Source organism: Lampris incognitus, chromosome 8 (assembly GCF_029633865.1).
Source record: "Lampris incognitus isolate fLamInc1 chromosome 8, fLamInc1.hap2, whole genome shotgun sequence".
Classification (NCBI taxonomy): domain Eukaryota; kingdom Metazoa; phylum Chordata; class Actinopteri; order Lampriformes; family Lampridae; genus Lampris; species Lampris incognitus.
In genome coordinates, this window is record NC_079218.1 from 47,820,460 (window position 1) to 47,835,797 (window position 15,338).

The following is a 15,338-nucleotide window of genomic DNA, read 5'->3' on the forward strand; positions in this document are numbered from 1 at the left end:
GTACTGGATTGGAATGTGTTGGCACAGGTGGATCCTGTGAATGGGATGTTGAGGATTGGAAAGGAGCTGGACTATGAAAGACAACCATTTTACAACTTAACTGTATTGGCTGAGGACAGAGGAGTTCCCAGGCTCAGCGCTCAAACATACGTAGAAGTCGAGGTGGGTGAGAACGACCACAAACACGCATACACAGACACACACTTTCTTTACAAACAGTGAAGATGCACAGCACAGTTATCTGGCCATTCCCTTAAGCTAAGTGAAACGAGTAACCGTGTGCCCGCAGGTGGTGGATGTTAATGAGAATCTGTATGCACCCTACTTCTCCGACTTTGCCGTGAGGAGCTCAGTGAAGGAGAACTCTCGAGCGGGCACAAGTGTTCTGACTGTCAGCGCTAAGGACGACGACGAAGGCAGGGATGGAGTGCTGAGGTACTCCATCAGAGGAGGCCGCGGACTGGGCAGCTTCTCCATTGACGAAGAAACAGGTGAGACAAAAGATCAATTTCGGAGACAAGTTATGCAAAGTGAAAACCCAGTAGCTCGTGGTGACTCGATTAGACTATCAACATCTCAATTTACCACTAGTCATCGCAGGTAATAAGAAATTAAATGTTTTAACGATTCCAATGGCGTCCGTGCGTACCAGCTCCTTGACTCCCTCTCTGTTACCAGTGTGTTTCTTGTTCTGTTTACTCTCATTTTTAGCGCTTGTGCATCATGGCCGCCTGTGTGAAACCATCGAGCTTTTAACCGAAAACACAGGCAAAACCTCAGGACCCTGTGCATGCTGGTATATGAGTGTGTTTATGTCCGTGTGCATGTGTGTGTGTGTTTCTGTGTTTGGGTCTTCAGTCTGTTGGGGTAGAGAGGGAGATGGAGCGATGAAGAGGGACAGAAAAGAGTGCGAGTTAGTCGGAGCTGGTGGAGCCTCACGTGGGTTTGGTGTACTGGGAGATCATTACTGTAATGAGGGCAGCATGGCAGCTACAGTACAGGGGTAGTGGCTTGGCCTGGGGCATCCCAGTAAAACAGATCCATTCCTGTGTAGATAACATTGATCAAGGCTCCCCACCCCCACCCCCCCCCACACACAGCAGCACCCCACCGCCCGCCCACCCCCCCTTGCTCTCACAGCTATCAGCTTCAGCTATGAATTATAAAAGAATCGGTCCGACTTATCTAAGGAGACCTGACCCAGAAAGGAGGACGTTGTCTACAGAACCGTCCTCCAGCCAAGCCACAGCCAAAGCGCGAGTGGTTTGAAGGGATGAGCCGAGTGGCCTTGACTCATTTGCTATACCGAGGAAAAACATGACTCAAAAGCCAAATGGAAACATGAGGGGCAAGTTCACTCTATCTTGTTGCGGTCAGCTGCCAAGATGAAGGCCGAGGAAGACTGTTTTATTTGCTACCCCCCCCCCCAGAAAAAAGATGCATATTTCCCCCCTACCACGTGGTTGCTTTCTGAGCTAAGCTGGGAACTTTTGAAATGCTGGTATATCATAGTAAGACCCCTTGAGGTTTGTCAAATTGAGATTAGCGGCGTCATTCATTATCTCACGTGAGAACAAGCAATGTAGCACCCCCCTCTGGCCATGTGTATAGTGGAACGCAGGTGTGAGATACGTCCCTTCTTGTCAAGGTTTGTCAAAGTATGATCATCACAATTTGAGATATTTCAGTCAGTTTCTTTTTGGACCCCCCCCCCCTTTTTCTTCCCAATTATACTTGGCCGATTACCCCACTCTTACGAGCCGTCCCAGTCGCTGCCCCCCGGATCCGGGGAGGGCTGCAGACTACCACATGCCTCCTCCGATACATGTGGAGTCGCCAGCTGCTTCTTTTCACCTGACAGTGAGGAGTTTCACCGGGAGGGGGGGGGGGCGTAGCGCGTGGGAGGATCCCGCTTCCCCCCCCAAACAGGCGCCCTGACAGACCAGTGGTGGCGCTAGTGCAGACACGGCCAATTGCGTCTGTAGGGACGCCTATCCAAGCTGGAGGTAACACGGGGATTCGAACCGTCGATCTCCATGTCGGTGGGCAGTGGAATAGACCGCCACGCCACCCGCACGCCCATCGGCGTCATGTTTAAGAATTGCTTGAGTGCTTTGTGGAGAAGCATCATTTCCCCGGGTTACATTTCCAGTTTGAAGCGTCTACAGGCATCATACATGGAACATGGCTGAACAAACGGGGGCTGTGGCACCGCCTCTGGCTACTCAGGGTAACTGACGTCTGAGGTAATTACGAAAGATGGATGAACATCAAATGGGTGCTGACCGATCCATAACACCAGTGAGTAGGGGTAAGAGTACAAGGATATCAGAGGCAACACAACCTGCAAAATACAAAACTAACACGGCGACTCTCACCGTGACCCCGGCGTTTGCATTCATCTTACACATTTCTTCCTCTGGGGCCTTAGAGCCTGTCACGACGGTCCCTACCGTACGTGACTTGAAAAAGGAGACCCGGACTGACCTTTAGCCAGACTAATGAGTATCGACAGTAGTTGAGAGAGAGAATGAGTTGCATGAATGACAAGCAGGGCAGCAGAATGGTGAGGACGCAACGAGTGGCGGTGACGAAGGCGGATGAGTTTAAATACTTGGGGTCAACTGTCCAAAGTAACGGGGAGTGCACGAGAGAGGTGAAGAAGAGAGTGCAGGCAGGGTGGAGTGGGTGGAGAAGAGTGTCAGGAGTGATTTGCGAGAGAAGGGTACCAGCAAGAGTTAAAGGGAAGGTTTACAAGATGGTAGTGAGACCAGCTATGTTGTATGGTTTGGAGACGGTGGCACTGATGAAAAGACAGGAGGTGGAGCTGGAGGTGGCAGAGTTGAAGATGATAAGATTTTCACTGGGAGTGACGAAGAAGGACAGGATTAGGAACGAGTATATTAGAGGACCGCTCAGGTTGGACGGTTTGGAGACAAAGCAAGAGAGGCAAGATTGAGATGGTTTGGGCATGCGTGGAGGAGAGATGCTGGGTATATTGGGAGAAGGATGCTGAATATGGAGCTGCCAGGGAAGAGGAGAAGAAGAAGGCCAAAGAGGGGGTTTATGGATGTGGTGACGGAGGACATGCGGGTGGCTGCTGTGACAGAGGAAGATGCGGAGGACAGGAAGAGATGGAAACGGATGATTCGCTGTGGCGACTCCCAACGGGAGCACTAGAAAGTAGTAGTAGTTGTGAGAGCGAGAGAGAGCAAGAGAGAGAGAGAGAGAGAGAGAGAGAGAGAGAGAGAGAGAGAGAGAGAGAGAGAGAGAGAGAGAGAGAGAGAGAGAGAGAGAGCGAGAGCGAGAGAGAGCAGAGAGCGAGAGAGAGAGAGCGAGAGAGAGAGAGAGCGAGAGAGAGAGAGAGAGAGAGGAGAGAGAGCGAGAGAGAGAGAGAGAGAGAGCGAGAGAGAGCGAGAGAGAGAGAGCGAGAGAGAGCGAGAGAGAGAGCGAGAGAGAGCGAGAGCGAGAGAGAGCAAGAGAGAGAGAGAGAGAGAGAGAGAGAGAGAGAGAGAGAGAGAGAGAGAGAGAGAGAGAGAGAGAGAGAGAGAGAGAGAGAGAGAGAGAGCTCTACAGGCGGTCAGTAAGACTAGCTGTGCTACTTCCTGTCCTGTAATAGACTTGCTGCTGTTATTTGCCTCAGTGTCCCAGCGTCGATCGGTGCGGATAAAGGGGAGAAAACACCTTCCTTGAGAATGGATTTTCCCCTGGAAACCAGACAGCGCACTAGCACGAACTAGTTCAAAGGGGAGGGAAGCGTAAAGAGGAGGAAAAGGGGATTTAGGGGAGCTTTCAGTGCGCACCGCTAGGAAGGATCAAAAGAAAATAGCGTGTTCCATCCTCCTCTTCTTTCGTTGGCTTTCAACACACTTGTTTCAGGCTTGTTGATGTTTTATCTCTACTCTCATAGGACACACTATACATTCCTTAAGGGCTTTCAGGCATTAATATGTCAAGCGGTATTAATACGTCAAGCGGTACACGGTTTTCTCTCCTCGCCAGGTGTTGAATGAGTCCTTTCTCGTCCTTTGCTGTTTAGTCAGCTGTTGACAGCTGTTTCTCTGTCAACCCAGCCGCCAAGACTGAAATGCTGGCTTATTTTTCCCTTTCTGCACGATTTCAAATCTCGACGTGTCTCAACCACAAACACGCTTCATATCAACATTTCGACGTATAGCCTGTTGTGGGTGGGGCCCGCATCCACGTCAGGTGACTTTCACGTTTCTGTCTGAAAAATAAGATGAAATTAAAAACTGGCTGTTATTCCTCTTATTCGCAGTTGGAAATGCAATATGTTAAGATAGTTTTGTACTTGGCCAATTACCCCACTCTTCCGAGCCGTCCCGGTCGCTGCTCCACCCCCCCTCTGCTGATCCCGGGGAGGGCTCCAGACTACAACGGGCCTTCTCCAACACGTGTGGAGTCGCCAGCCACTTCTTTTCACCTGACAGTGAGGATGTCTGTGAATGTTCTCATTCATCCAGGTCGTCATGGTTATCCAAAGGAGTTGAATCAAGTGCAACTGGACTTGGTATATATCCGTGAAGACGGATATATACCAAGAGGCTTCATCAGTTCGTGCCTTTCTGACTAGGCCAAGCTAGTCTGACTGGCTGGTGGTGAAACTCCAATATTTAGCCTCCTTGGAGTCGTTATCAGAGCTATTGATGTCAGTGGCTCTTTTGTGTTCCGATGTTTAGCAACGTTGCTAAACATCGGAAAAGTGGACGGATTAGTGGTGTAGCGGCCTGTCCAGGGTGTCTCCCCGCCTGCCGCCCAATGGCTGCTGGGATAGGCTCCAGCATCCCCGCGACCCTTAGAGCAGGATAGGCGGTCTGGATAATGGATGGATGGATGGTCGTTTGGTTCAGGTTACCGCGAGTCAGAGGGCTATCCATGGTTCTGATAGCTTGCTCTTTGACCTCTCTACTTTCCCCATACAGCACCCTAAGTATCTCAAAGCGCCTTGAGGGGCTGTTGCAGCTAGAAAAGCGCTATATAAAGTACAACTTGATTGATTGGTTGATTGATTGATTGATTGACTGTAACATCCAACACATTGTTGGTAAAATAGATATACCACTAATGGTGCGCGTGTGTGCTTCATAACTGGTAACTAGCATGCACTAGGGCCCATCATAATAACTACCACACACCACTGCTATCATCCATCCATTATCCGAACCGCTTATCCTGCTCACGGGGATGCTGGAGCCTATCCCAGCAGTCACTGGGCGGCAGGCGGGGAGACACCCTGGACAGGCCACCAGGCCATCATGCAGGAGCCACACACACACATACACATTCATAACTAGGGGCAATGTGGTACAGTCCAGTCACCTGACCTACATGTCTTTGGACTATGGGAGGAAACCGGAGCACACCCACGCAGACACGGGGACAACATGCAAACTCCACACAGAGGACGACCCGGGAAGACGCTCACAAGGCTGGACTACCCCGGGGCTCGAACCCAGAGCCTTCTTGCTGTGAGGTGACCGCGCTAACCACTGCGCCACCGTGCTGCCGCCACTGCATCAGATAAGAGTAAATGCTTCCGTTGTCGACCGGTGGCCACTCTTCAGGACGATTCAACCCCACTTCACCAGGCAATCTCTAAGCAGCCCTTCAGTCCACAAAGCTTCACCTTCTGTTCATAGCACGCCGGAGCACCTAGCTCGAGCTGAGAAATGTAATTGGATGGCTTGTACCGAAAAACATTGATAAAACAACTCCAAATGTAAATGATTTACATGATAACAAAGCACCTCCTCTCGTGTTTGCACCGCCGACACAATGGAGGATAAAATTAGGGCGGGATTGTGGGTAGAACATGGGGTCATTGTAGGTAAACGAATATACTAAATAAATCAACATTTGTATAACCCCCCCCCCATAAACCACCTAAATCCAGCGTAATTTATGTTTTGACTGCAGTAAATATTTGATATATTCTGTAGATATATTGTGTAACGATCACGGATGAATAGGCTCGGTGGCCCTTGGTTAACGGGTCGGACACTTTAGTCGACTGGTTAACGTTGTCGCCCGCGGTGCAGAAGATAGGGGTTCGCGTCCCGGCTGTGGCGACGGTTCCCGGGCTGCTCTATCTCCTGCACCGCGGGCGACAACGTTATCCAGTCGACTAAAGGGTCCGACCCGTTAGCCAAGGGCCACCGAGCCTATTCATCCGTGATCGTTACATTGCCCCCTTCCTTCGAGATTGGCGTACCCGCGAATCACCAAAGCCAGGACGCGAACCTGGGGCTCCTGCACCGCGGGCGACTACGTTAACCAGCGACTAAAGGGTCTGACCCGCTACACTACCCCCCTCTTTCGGGAAACGCTTCTGATGGCCCCACGATCCCACTTCTGACACCAATGTAGCGAATTCGGGGGAGCAGCCCGGCCGGACTGTCAAAGCCGGGACGCGAACTCGGATCTCCCACACCGCGGGCAACAACGTTAACAGCTCGACTAAAGGATCCAACCTGTTAGCCAAGGGCTAACGTGTCTACTTATTCATGAACGTTACAATATTTTTACGACCCTAGTTACAGAGCTATTTTGCAAACCAGAAAAACAACAACTATGGTGCTGATTTGCAGCAAGTGTCATGGGGCATCTCAAGAGAATTGTAGTTTTAAAAAAAATACTAGCGTATTTCCTAGAATTGGAAGTTATAAATACTGAATCAAGAGTACACCGAGGGTTGTAATGGAATGTGAGACACATTTGTGTGATCATATTTTAAACATCTAATTGTTAAATGGGTAAAAATTAATTTTGACCATATTTGACAGTCACATATCTGAAGTCAAGAGCTCTCTGTAACAGTTGGTCCCATGTCTGTAGCCCCTTCTGTTGCTAAATGATAAACCTTCCAACACGCATTGAGGTCAAGGTTCAGAGGTCAATGTTTCGAAACAGGAACCATTTACAATCTTCAGGCTGACATATTAGTCTACAGGTAGAGACCTTTCCAACGAAGTATTTGGTTTAGTGCTACAACAAAGTCACCATCAATATCATCATCAGCTGCTTCTCCGGGGTTGGATCGCGGTGGCAGCAAGCTAACTATGGCATTCCAGACATCCCTCTCCGAAGCAAAGACCTCCAGCTCCTTCCTGAGGGACCCCAAGTGTTCCCAGGCCAGATTGGACATGTAGTCCTTCCAGCGAGTTCCGAGTCTACCCCGGGGTCTCCTCCCAGTAGGAAGTGCCCGGAAAACCTCCAAAGGAAGGCACCCAGGAGGCATCCTAATCAGATGCCCAAACCACCTAAACTGGCTCCTTTCGACATGAAGGAGCAGCAGCTCTACTCCGAGCTCCCTCCGGATGTCCGAGCTCCTCACCCTATCTCTAAGGCTGAGCCCAGAGGGAGGGAACTCATTTCAGACGCTTGCATCCACGATCTCACCCTTTCAGTCACTACCCCAAGCTCATGACCATAGCTGAGGGTTGGAACGAAGACTGACTGGTAAATTAAGAGCTTTGCCTTCCAGCTCAGCTCCCTCTTCACCACAACGGTCCGGCACAACGTCCGCATTACTGCTGATGCTGCATGCACCAAGCCGCCTCCCACCCTCACTCATGAACAAGACCCTAAGATACTTGAACTCCTTCACTTGAGGCAACATCTCATCCCCGACCTGGAGGGAGGTATCCATCATTTTCTGATAGAGAACCATGGCCTCAGACTTGGAGGTGTTGACTCTCATCCCGGCCATTTCACACTCAGCTGCAAACTGCTCCAGTGCACGCTGGAGCTCTCATTCTGATGAAGCCAACAAAACCACATCATCTGCGAAGAGCAGAGATGCCATTCTGAGGTTCCCGAAATGGACACACTCCTCACCTTGGCCGCGCCTTGAGATCCTGTCCATGAATATCACAAACAGAATCAGAGACAAGGGACCGACAACCTTGGCAGAGTTCAACACCCACTGAAAATATGATTGACTTTGTGCTGAGAATACGGACACAACTCTCACTTTGGTTATACAAGGAATGGATGGCTTGTAGTAACTGTCCCGGTACCCTCTACTCCCACAATATCCCCCACAGAGGGTCTTGGGGTACACGGTCGTAAGCCTTCTCCAAGTCCACAAAACACATGTAGACTGGCTGGTGAAACTCCCATGCCTTCCTCAGCACTTCCGCAAGGGTAAAGAGTTGCTCCGTTATTCCACGGCCAGGATGGAATCCGCATTTCGAGGTTTGACAATCGGTCGGAGCCTCCATTCCTGCACCCTAGAGTAGACTTTCCCAGGGAGGCTGAGCAGTGTGATGCCCTGATAATTGGAGCACACCCTTCGGTTCCTGGTCCTACAACGAAGTTTTAATTTTAACATTTCATGGACACAGCCTTGGCCCAGGCTTACTTTGAGAGAGCCCTTTGGAGGCCCAACACATGACATTAAAGGTCTTTCGTTTTTTGTCAGTTTTTGTGGAAATAGTGATGAATATCATTTAAGGTAATAATTTTTGGATAATTTGCAACCAAACTGGCAATTTGGGCTTACTTTGAAGCTTATTTTCCTGATGAAATGCAAGATCTCTCTTTTCAGACCTAACCCTAACCCAAGCAATTCAGGGCCCATACCTGTAGTAATGCCCTGGATGGTCAGCAGCATGGCAATATGTAAAGGTGACTTATTTTGAAAACAAACAAAGAAACAATAAAAATAACTTGAATCTAATATATTGGGCCTCCAAAGGCACAGACCTTGTTTCAGAGAGCCCTGTACGATATAAATTGAAATGCTTGAAATAATTATAAGGCTATAAGTTGAAATGTTGACATGAAATGTGTTTTTTGGTTGCGAAACGTCGAGACTTTAATGTATCTGCGGCTTGCAGAAACATAAAATGCCAACATTCTATCCTGGCGACTGGGCGGACTCTGTCCTCTCACCATGCATTTAGCTGCCGTCTGCTCTGACTGCTTGTCACTCTCTCACTCTTATCGCTAAAAGGAAGAATGTTGACAAAGAAAGAGAAAGAGGCAAACAGAAAGAGCAAGGGAAGGAGGGAAAAGGGCAGACGTTCAAGACAAGATGCGCACGACAGCCATTTTCTATGGAACGTTATTCTTTTAAGAATAGCCTGCTTTGAACTTTGACCCTATTCTCCCCCTGGACTCATACCTGGCGCCCCTTTCTGGCGTCACGTTTCATATGTTCTCTTTATGAATGCCCCGTTTTCCCACCTATGATATGTAAATTGTTTAGATGACTCATTTCAGCGTGGGGGCGGAGAGCGCAGGAGCTATCTATCAAAAGAGAAGTGGGATCTTCCCCGGCTTAAATCCTCGGCAGCTCCTGCATTTTGAACGAAAATTGGTATTCTTGTCATTGCATACAGGGAGAGCAAGCCAACAATTTCTCATTGGGCAGCTGTCAGAAGCCGGCGCTCCTCTATTAGGGTCCGCAGGATTCATCTTGTGTCAGGATAAAGAGCCCTTTAACTTGCACACAGCTGCATTTCTAAAGGTAATTCGTTCTGCATTTCTCACGGTAAACAGACGGGATATGTTTGATGTCCTCCAAGTCTGACGACATGTAGAGGCACATATAGGGTTTCCTTAATGACCCCTAGATTTATCGCTTCATTGGCGGTATTAATGAACAATTTGGACCACAAAAGCTGCGTCTCAGGAACAATTAGCCACTGATGGAACATGACGGATAGACGTGAATTTCAATGAGCTGGGGACCTTTAGATCTGGGAAGGGGGGAAAAAAAAGGCCTCATGATCCATTAATTTTTTTTCTTCTTTGTGAAGTGTTGTTAGTTATGGCGAGAATGGAAACTGTCAAGTCATATTTCTACTGAATTCAGAGTGGTGCTTGTCGGTTGTAAAGTTCAAATAGCTTTTGAAACAACCAGCTCCCCCCCCACCCTCTTTCTCATCTCTCTGGCTCGCTGCTGTTTGACGGACGCGAGATGTGGTTTGAAAAGGACGACGTGAAGGACGACAGAGCGAGGATGCGTTACCACAAACACTTCACTGTGCGCCAGGCGTGCCCTTGGCAGCTGCTTAGTCATGATCTGACAATGGCGCGGTCACTTTCGGGTGATAGGTGACCCCTGAGGAATGCTGCTACATCCAATGTGACAACACCGACCGAAGACGCGAGGCCCCCCCCCCCCACGCGCACATTCATACGGTTGTGATGCATGACTGTAGGTGTCAGACAGACGTGTGGCTAACTATCCCCTAGCAGGAGGAAGCCATCTGTGCAGGTATTAGTAGCAAAAGTAAAAATGATCATCATCATTATCATCAATTATCATCGTGGCAACAGGCATGGGCAACCGTCCGTGAATACTGGGACGGCATCAGGGCTTTAACCTGTGCCCCGTCCAAACGGCTAGTGGTTGTGTCAGGAAGAGCAGTCAAACATGACATTTTCCCAAATCGTTATGCGGATTGACAAGACCACACCGGACCGGTCGAGGCCCTGGTTAACAGCGGCCGCCATTGGTGCTGTGCCCTCACAGGGCGGAAACTATAAACCCCCTGAGAAACAGGGGACAAGCCACAAGCAGAAGAAGATCATCAACTGTTATCACTTCATATTAATGTTTTCCGTTCTTATTAGAAGTGTTATTAATATATATCCTTAATGTCCACCCATTATCCAAACCGCTTATCCTGCTCTCAGGGTGGCGGGGATGCTGGAGCCTATCCCAGCAGTCACTGGGCGGCAGGCGGGGAGACACCCTGGACAGGCCGCCAGGCCACCATAGGGCCGACACACACACACCGAGGGACAGTTTAGTATGGCCGAATAGCAAATATTTCACCCATATGTAACCTAAATTCTTGGGCTGCACGGTGGCCCAGTGGTTAGCACCGTTGCCTCACAGCAAGAAGGACCTGGGTTCGAACCCCAGGCCGCCCCAGGTCCTTTCCGTGTGGAGTTTGCATGTTCTCCCCGTGTCCGTGCGGGTTTTCCTCCGGGTTCTCCGGTTTCCTCCCACCATCAAAAAGACATGCGTGTTAGGGTTAATACCCCTGCCTGTGCCCCTGAGCAAGGCGACGGTAAGAAGAACTGGAGTCGCCCCCCTCCCCCCCGGGCGCTGCAGCTGCCCACTGCTCCTATACAATAAATGCAGAGGACACATTTTGTTGCAACTTGTACAGCGGCAAACTGAAGTGGCTTTCTTCTTCTTCTTTCTTATGAAAATTGGGTCGGTGTTGTTCAGCCCCCGATTACTGCAGGAGCAGATGTCTGTCGAGGTGCCGCGGCGTACGAGAGAGACAGCAGAGAGCGTCTGATGAATGTTGATATACACAGAACGGGAGGGCGCTGCAGTCCTGTTCCCCATCATTGGCTCTTGTCTCCTTTCACTTTCATGCACCCCGAGACGACGTGTGTTGGTTTTCGTATTACAGCCCCGCGCCCTGGCAGCGGGCTTCGTCCGAGCTCGTCTGGCGCACTTTGCACCCTCGCCAAAGCCCACGGGTGCACGGTTTCTTGCTTTTGCTCGCCTGTCTTCAGAAATAAAAACAAAAGTCTTCATTTTTGGACATTTTTTGTAAAAAAAACAAAAAAACAAAACTGGCCATCTGACACACTCCTGTCCCTTTGACAATGTGCTCCATAGCTCCTGGCATTGAACATGACAGCAGTGATCCCTGCAAAATAGTGCAGCTCTGACTTTTAGACACATATTTCTCTGTGTGTGTGTGTGTGTGTGTGTGTGTGTGTGTGTGTGTGTGTGTGTGTCACTCCAGTTGCTAGCAACCGCCCTCGAGGCTGCCAAACTTGCACCCCCATCCACCGCGTCTTCGTGTGCGTCTCTTTGTCCGCCCGTCAGTGATGCACGCGTGTGTGCACGCACCACCAGTGTTTGTGTGTCTGTACTTGTGTGTGTTTGCCTCCACCGACGTGCGGCGTGTCTGCGGTGTTGTGTAGCAGCAGCGGGAGCGGTTTGGTCAAGAGTGATTAGCGGCGGCGGGCCTGAGCGACTGAAGGTGACCAGGGCGGTGTTGCTAGGGCCCGTGAATGTCACTGGAGCCGGGGCAGCAAGTTTGCTCCCGCTGTCCTCCCTTCGCCTTTGCAAACTCCACTGTGTCGAGTGAGCGCGCTGTGAAATATCTGCTGTGCAATTATTTCTCTGCTGCCTCGGTAACGGCGTCTGACACTGACGCCCATGTTCTGTTCTGTGCAACAACAGGAGTCATTTACACCACCGGCATCCTGGACTGCGAAGCCAAAGACTCCTATTGGTTGACGGTCTTTGCCACAGACAGAGGAGCTTCGCCCCTGTCAGCCTCCATTGAAGTCTTCATTCAGGTACCCTTCTGTCTGTTGCCATGGTCCCAATAAGCCAGTGTTTCTCAACCCAGTCCTCAAGGAACCCCTATCCTGCAGATTTTCATCGCAACCCTGCATAGGTGGCCCTGCTTGTACTTACTCGACCAATCATCTCGCAGCACTTAATTATGCAACAGGTGTGCAACGTCTGACAAAATTCATTGCTGATTGGTTGAATTACTACAAACAGGTACCTATTCAGGGTTGCAAAGAAAATCTGCAGGATAGGGGTTCCTTGAGGACTGGGTTGAGAAACACTGCATTAAGCTCTTCTCACCCTGACTTATAAAAATGGTGTATTTTCACACGGGCGGCACGGTGGCGCAATGGTTAGTGCGGTCGCCTCACAGCAAAATGGCCCTGGGTTCGAGCCCCTGGGGTAGTTTGCATGCTCTCTCCGTGTTTCCTCCCACAGTCCAAAGACATGGAGGTCAGGTGAATCGGCCGTACTAAATTGTCCCTAGGTGTGAATGTGTGTGTGTGTGTGTGGGGGGGGGCTGTGATAGACTGGCGGCCTGTCCAGGGTGTCTCCCCGCCTGCCGCCCAATGACTGCTGGGATAGGCTCCTGCATCCCGTGACCCTAATTAGGATGAGCGGCTTGGATAATGGATAAACGGGCGGCACGGTGGCGCAGTGGTTAGTGCAGTCGCCTCACAGCAAGAAGGTCCTGGGTTCGAGCCCCGGGGTGGTCCAAACCTTGAGGGTCGTCCCGGGTTGTCCTCTGTGTGGAGTTTGCACGTTCTCCCCGTGTCTGGGTGGGATTGCTCCGGGTGCTCCGGTTTCCTCCCACAGTCCGAAGACATGGAGGTCAGGTGAATCGGCCATACTAAATTGTCCGTAGGTAGGAATGTGTGTGTGTGGGCCCTGTGATGGCCTGGCGGCCTGTCCAGGGTGTCTCCCCGCCTGCCACCCAGTGACTGCTGGGATAGGCTCCAGCATCCCCGCCACCCTAATTAGGATAAACGGCTTGGATAATGGATGGCTGGATGTACTTTCACACACATTTATTCCACATAAATAGCCGTCAACACGTAGCGTCCACCAATGATTCAAATTAGCAGAAATTGTGTTTTGCCTGTCACGTATGACTTGGGCGAGATGGGGCAGTTATTTGCTGCGTAGTTGCTGGTAGCATACAGCCGTCCTCTGAAAACAGCTTTACACCAATGACTGAACAAACATCTTACACATCCATGAGTAGCAAACTGACATATTACACATCACAACTATCCCTGCACACACACAGAGTTAGCATCTGCCATTCAAGACTGAAAAAGCTGAACATGTTATGGCCGACTATCTTGTATGTGAATATCATTAGCCTCGCAGTAGTTATTTCCTCCATTGTGACTTTGCTTTTGAGCAATCCGGCGAAGAAAAGAAGAACTGCTAAACTTTGGTAGTGGTAATATGAGAGTTTTCAGACCCTGGGCATCTTAATGTGTCCTCATTTAAACATCAGTAAACTCCATATGGCTTCAGACTAACTAACTAACTAACTAACTAACTAACTAACTAACTAACTAACTAACTAACTAACTAACTAACTAACTAACTAACTAACTAACTAACAGGCACTAGCTAACTGACTAATTAACAGACACAATTGGCCATGTCTGTGGGTGGGAAGCCGGTGTGGGTGTGTTTTCTGGTCGCAGCACTAGCGCCTCCTCTGGTTGGTCAGGGCACCTGTTCAGGGGGGAGGGGGAACTGGGGGGAATAGAGTGATCCTCCCACGCGCTACGTCCCCCTGGTGAAACTCCTCACTGTCAGGTGAAAAGAAGCAGCTGGCGACTCCACATGTATGGGAGGAGGCGTGTGGTAGTCTGCAGCCCTCCCCGGATCGGCAGAGGGGGTGGAGCAGCCACAGAGGCAGCTCAGAAGGGTGGGGTGATTGGCCAAGTACAACTGGGGAGAAAAAACAAAGGGGCGGGGGAGAAACAGATAACAGTGGCAGAAATAGGACTTCACTGTGTGATACAGGAGCACTGAAAGGGTTTGGGATGGGATGGCTGGCGGTGGGTGGGTAATGCTGGGGGTAAGTTGGCAGGTGTCATGTGAAAAAGGGGGTTTGGGGGTAAAGGATAAAGGACATGCCCTCAAATAAAGCTGACAAGTCTGCTTTTTTACCTCAGAGTTGTTTTGTCATTCCACATTGATAATTAACTATTAATTAAGAGTATTACAAACAGCAAAACGCTAGCCAAGTCAAACGATGTGTCATTGCTCCAACACTCGCAGATCACAGAGCATGCCAGGCCTGCCCACAGCAATGGCCAGGCCCCTGAAAAGGTCCAGTGAATGGACCCCCCCTGAGAGAGACTTACTCAGTAATGGGGGCTACATAAGCACACACACACACACACACATACACACACACACACACACACACACCATCATCGGTAGTCACTCGGGGTCGAGTATGACTGTCCTCCTTCTGGGTCCTTCTGGGTCTTGAGGCGGGCATAGAGGTCGATGCTGGAGTCACATATTTTGGGGCAATGTGGGCGAGGGTGTGATGGAGTGGTTGAGGATGTGGTTGTGGCCTCCCTGGTAACTCGCTCCTTTCTGACTCTGCGCTTGTTTTCAGCAGCACGGTGGAGGTCATGGTTATGGCACGCACCACCTTCATGGACAGCCAGTCTCCAGGCCTCCCTGTGTTTTTTGCTGCTTGTTGCCAGGTGTTAAGGTCGAGTCTTGATGTTATCTTTATATCGCTTCTTATATCGTCCTGTCATGAGCTGAGAGTAAAGGACTTGTTTCGGGAGGCGAGAGACAGACATGTGGAGGACACAGCCAGTCCATCCCAGCTGATGTTGTGCGATGGTGGCAGTTATAGTAGGCATGTTGGCCTCCTCGAGGACGCTGAAGTTGGTGCGCTTGTCTGCCTAGCTGATCTTAAGGACCTTCCTGACGTATCGCTGTTCGGTATGTCTGGAGTGCCTTCAGGTGCCTGCTGTATGTGGTCCAGGTTTCTGACCCATACAGTACGGTGGGCAGCACTGCCGCT

At 50.2% G+C, this 15,338-nt stretch overlaps 1 protein-coding gene across 1 annotated transcript in view; it reads left to right on the forward strand.

The window, feature by feature from the left end:
• The window catches only part of LOC130116428 (protocadherin Fat 3), a 128,015-nt gene that overhangs the window by 7,530 nt on the left and 105,147 nt on the right, over window positions 1-15,338 (forward strand). Inside the window, 1 exon segment of the mRNA XM_056284339.1 lies at window positions 12,188-12,306. Coding sequence (XP_056140314.1) covers window positions 12,188-12,306 — 119 coding nt within the window.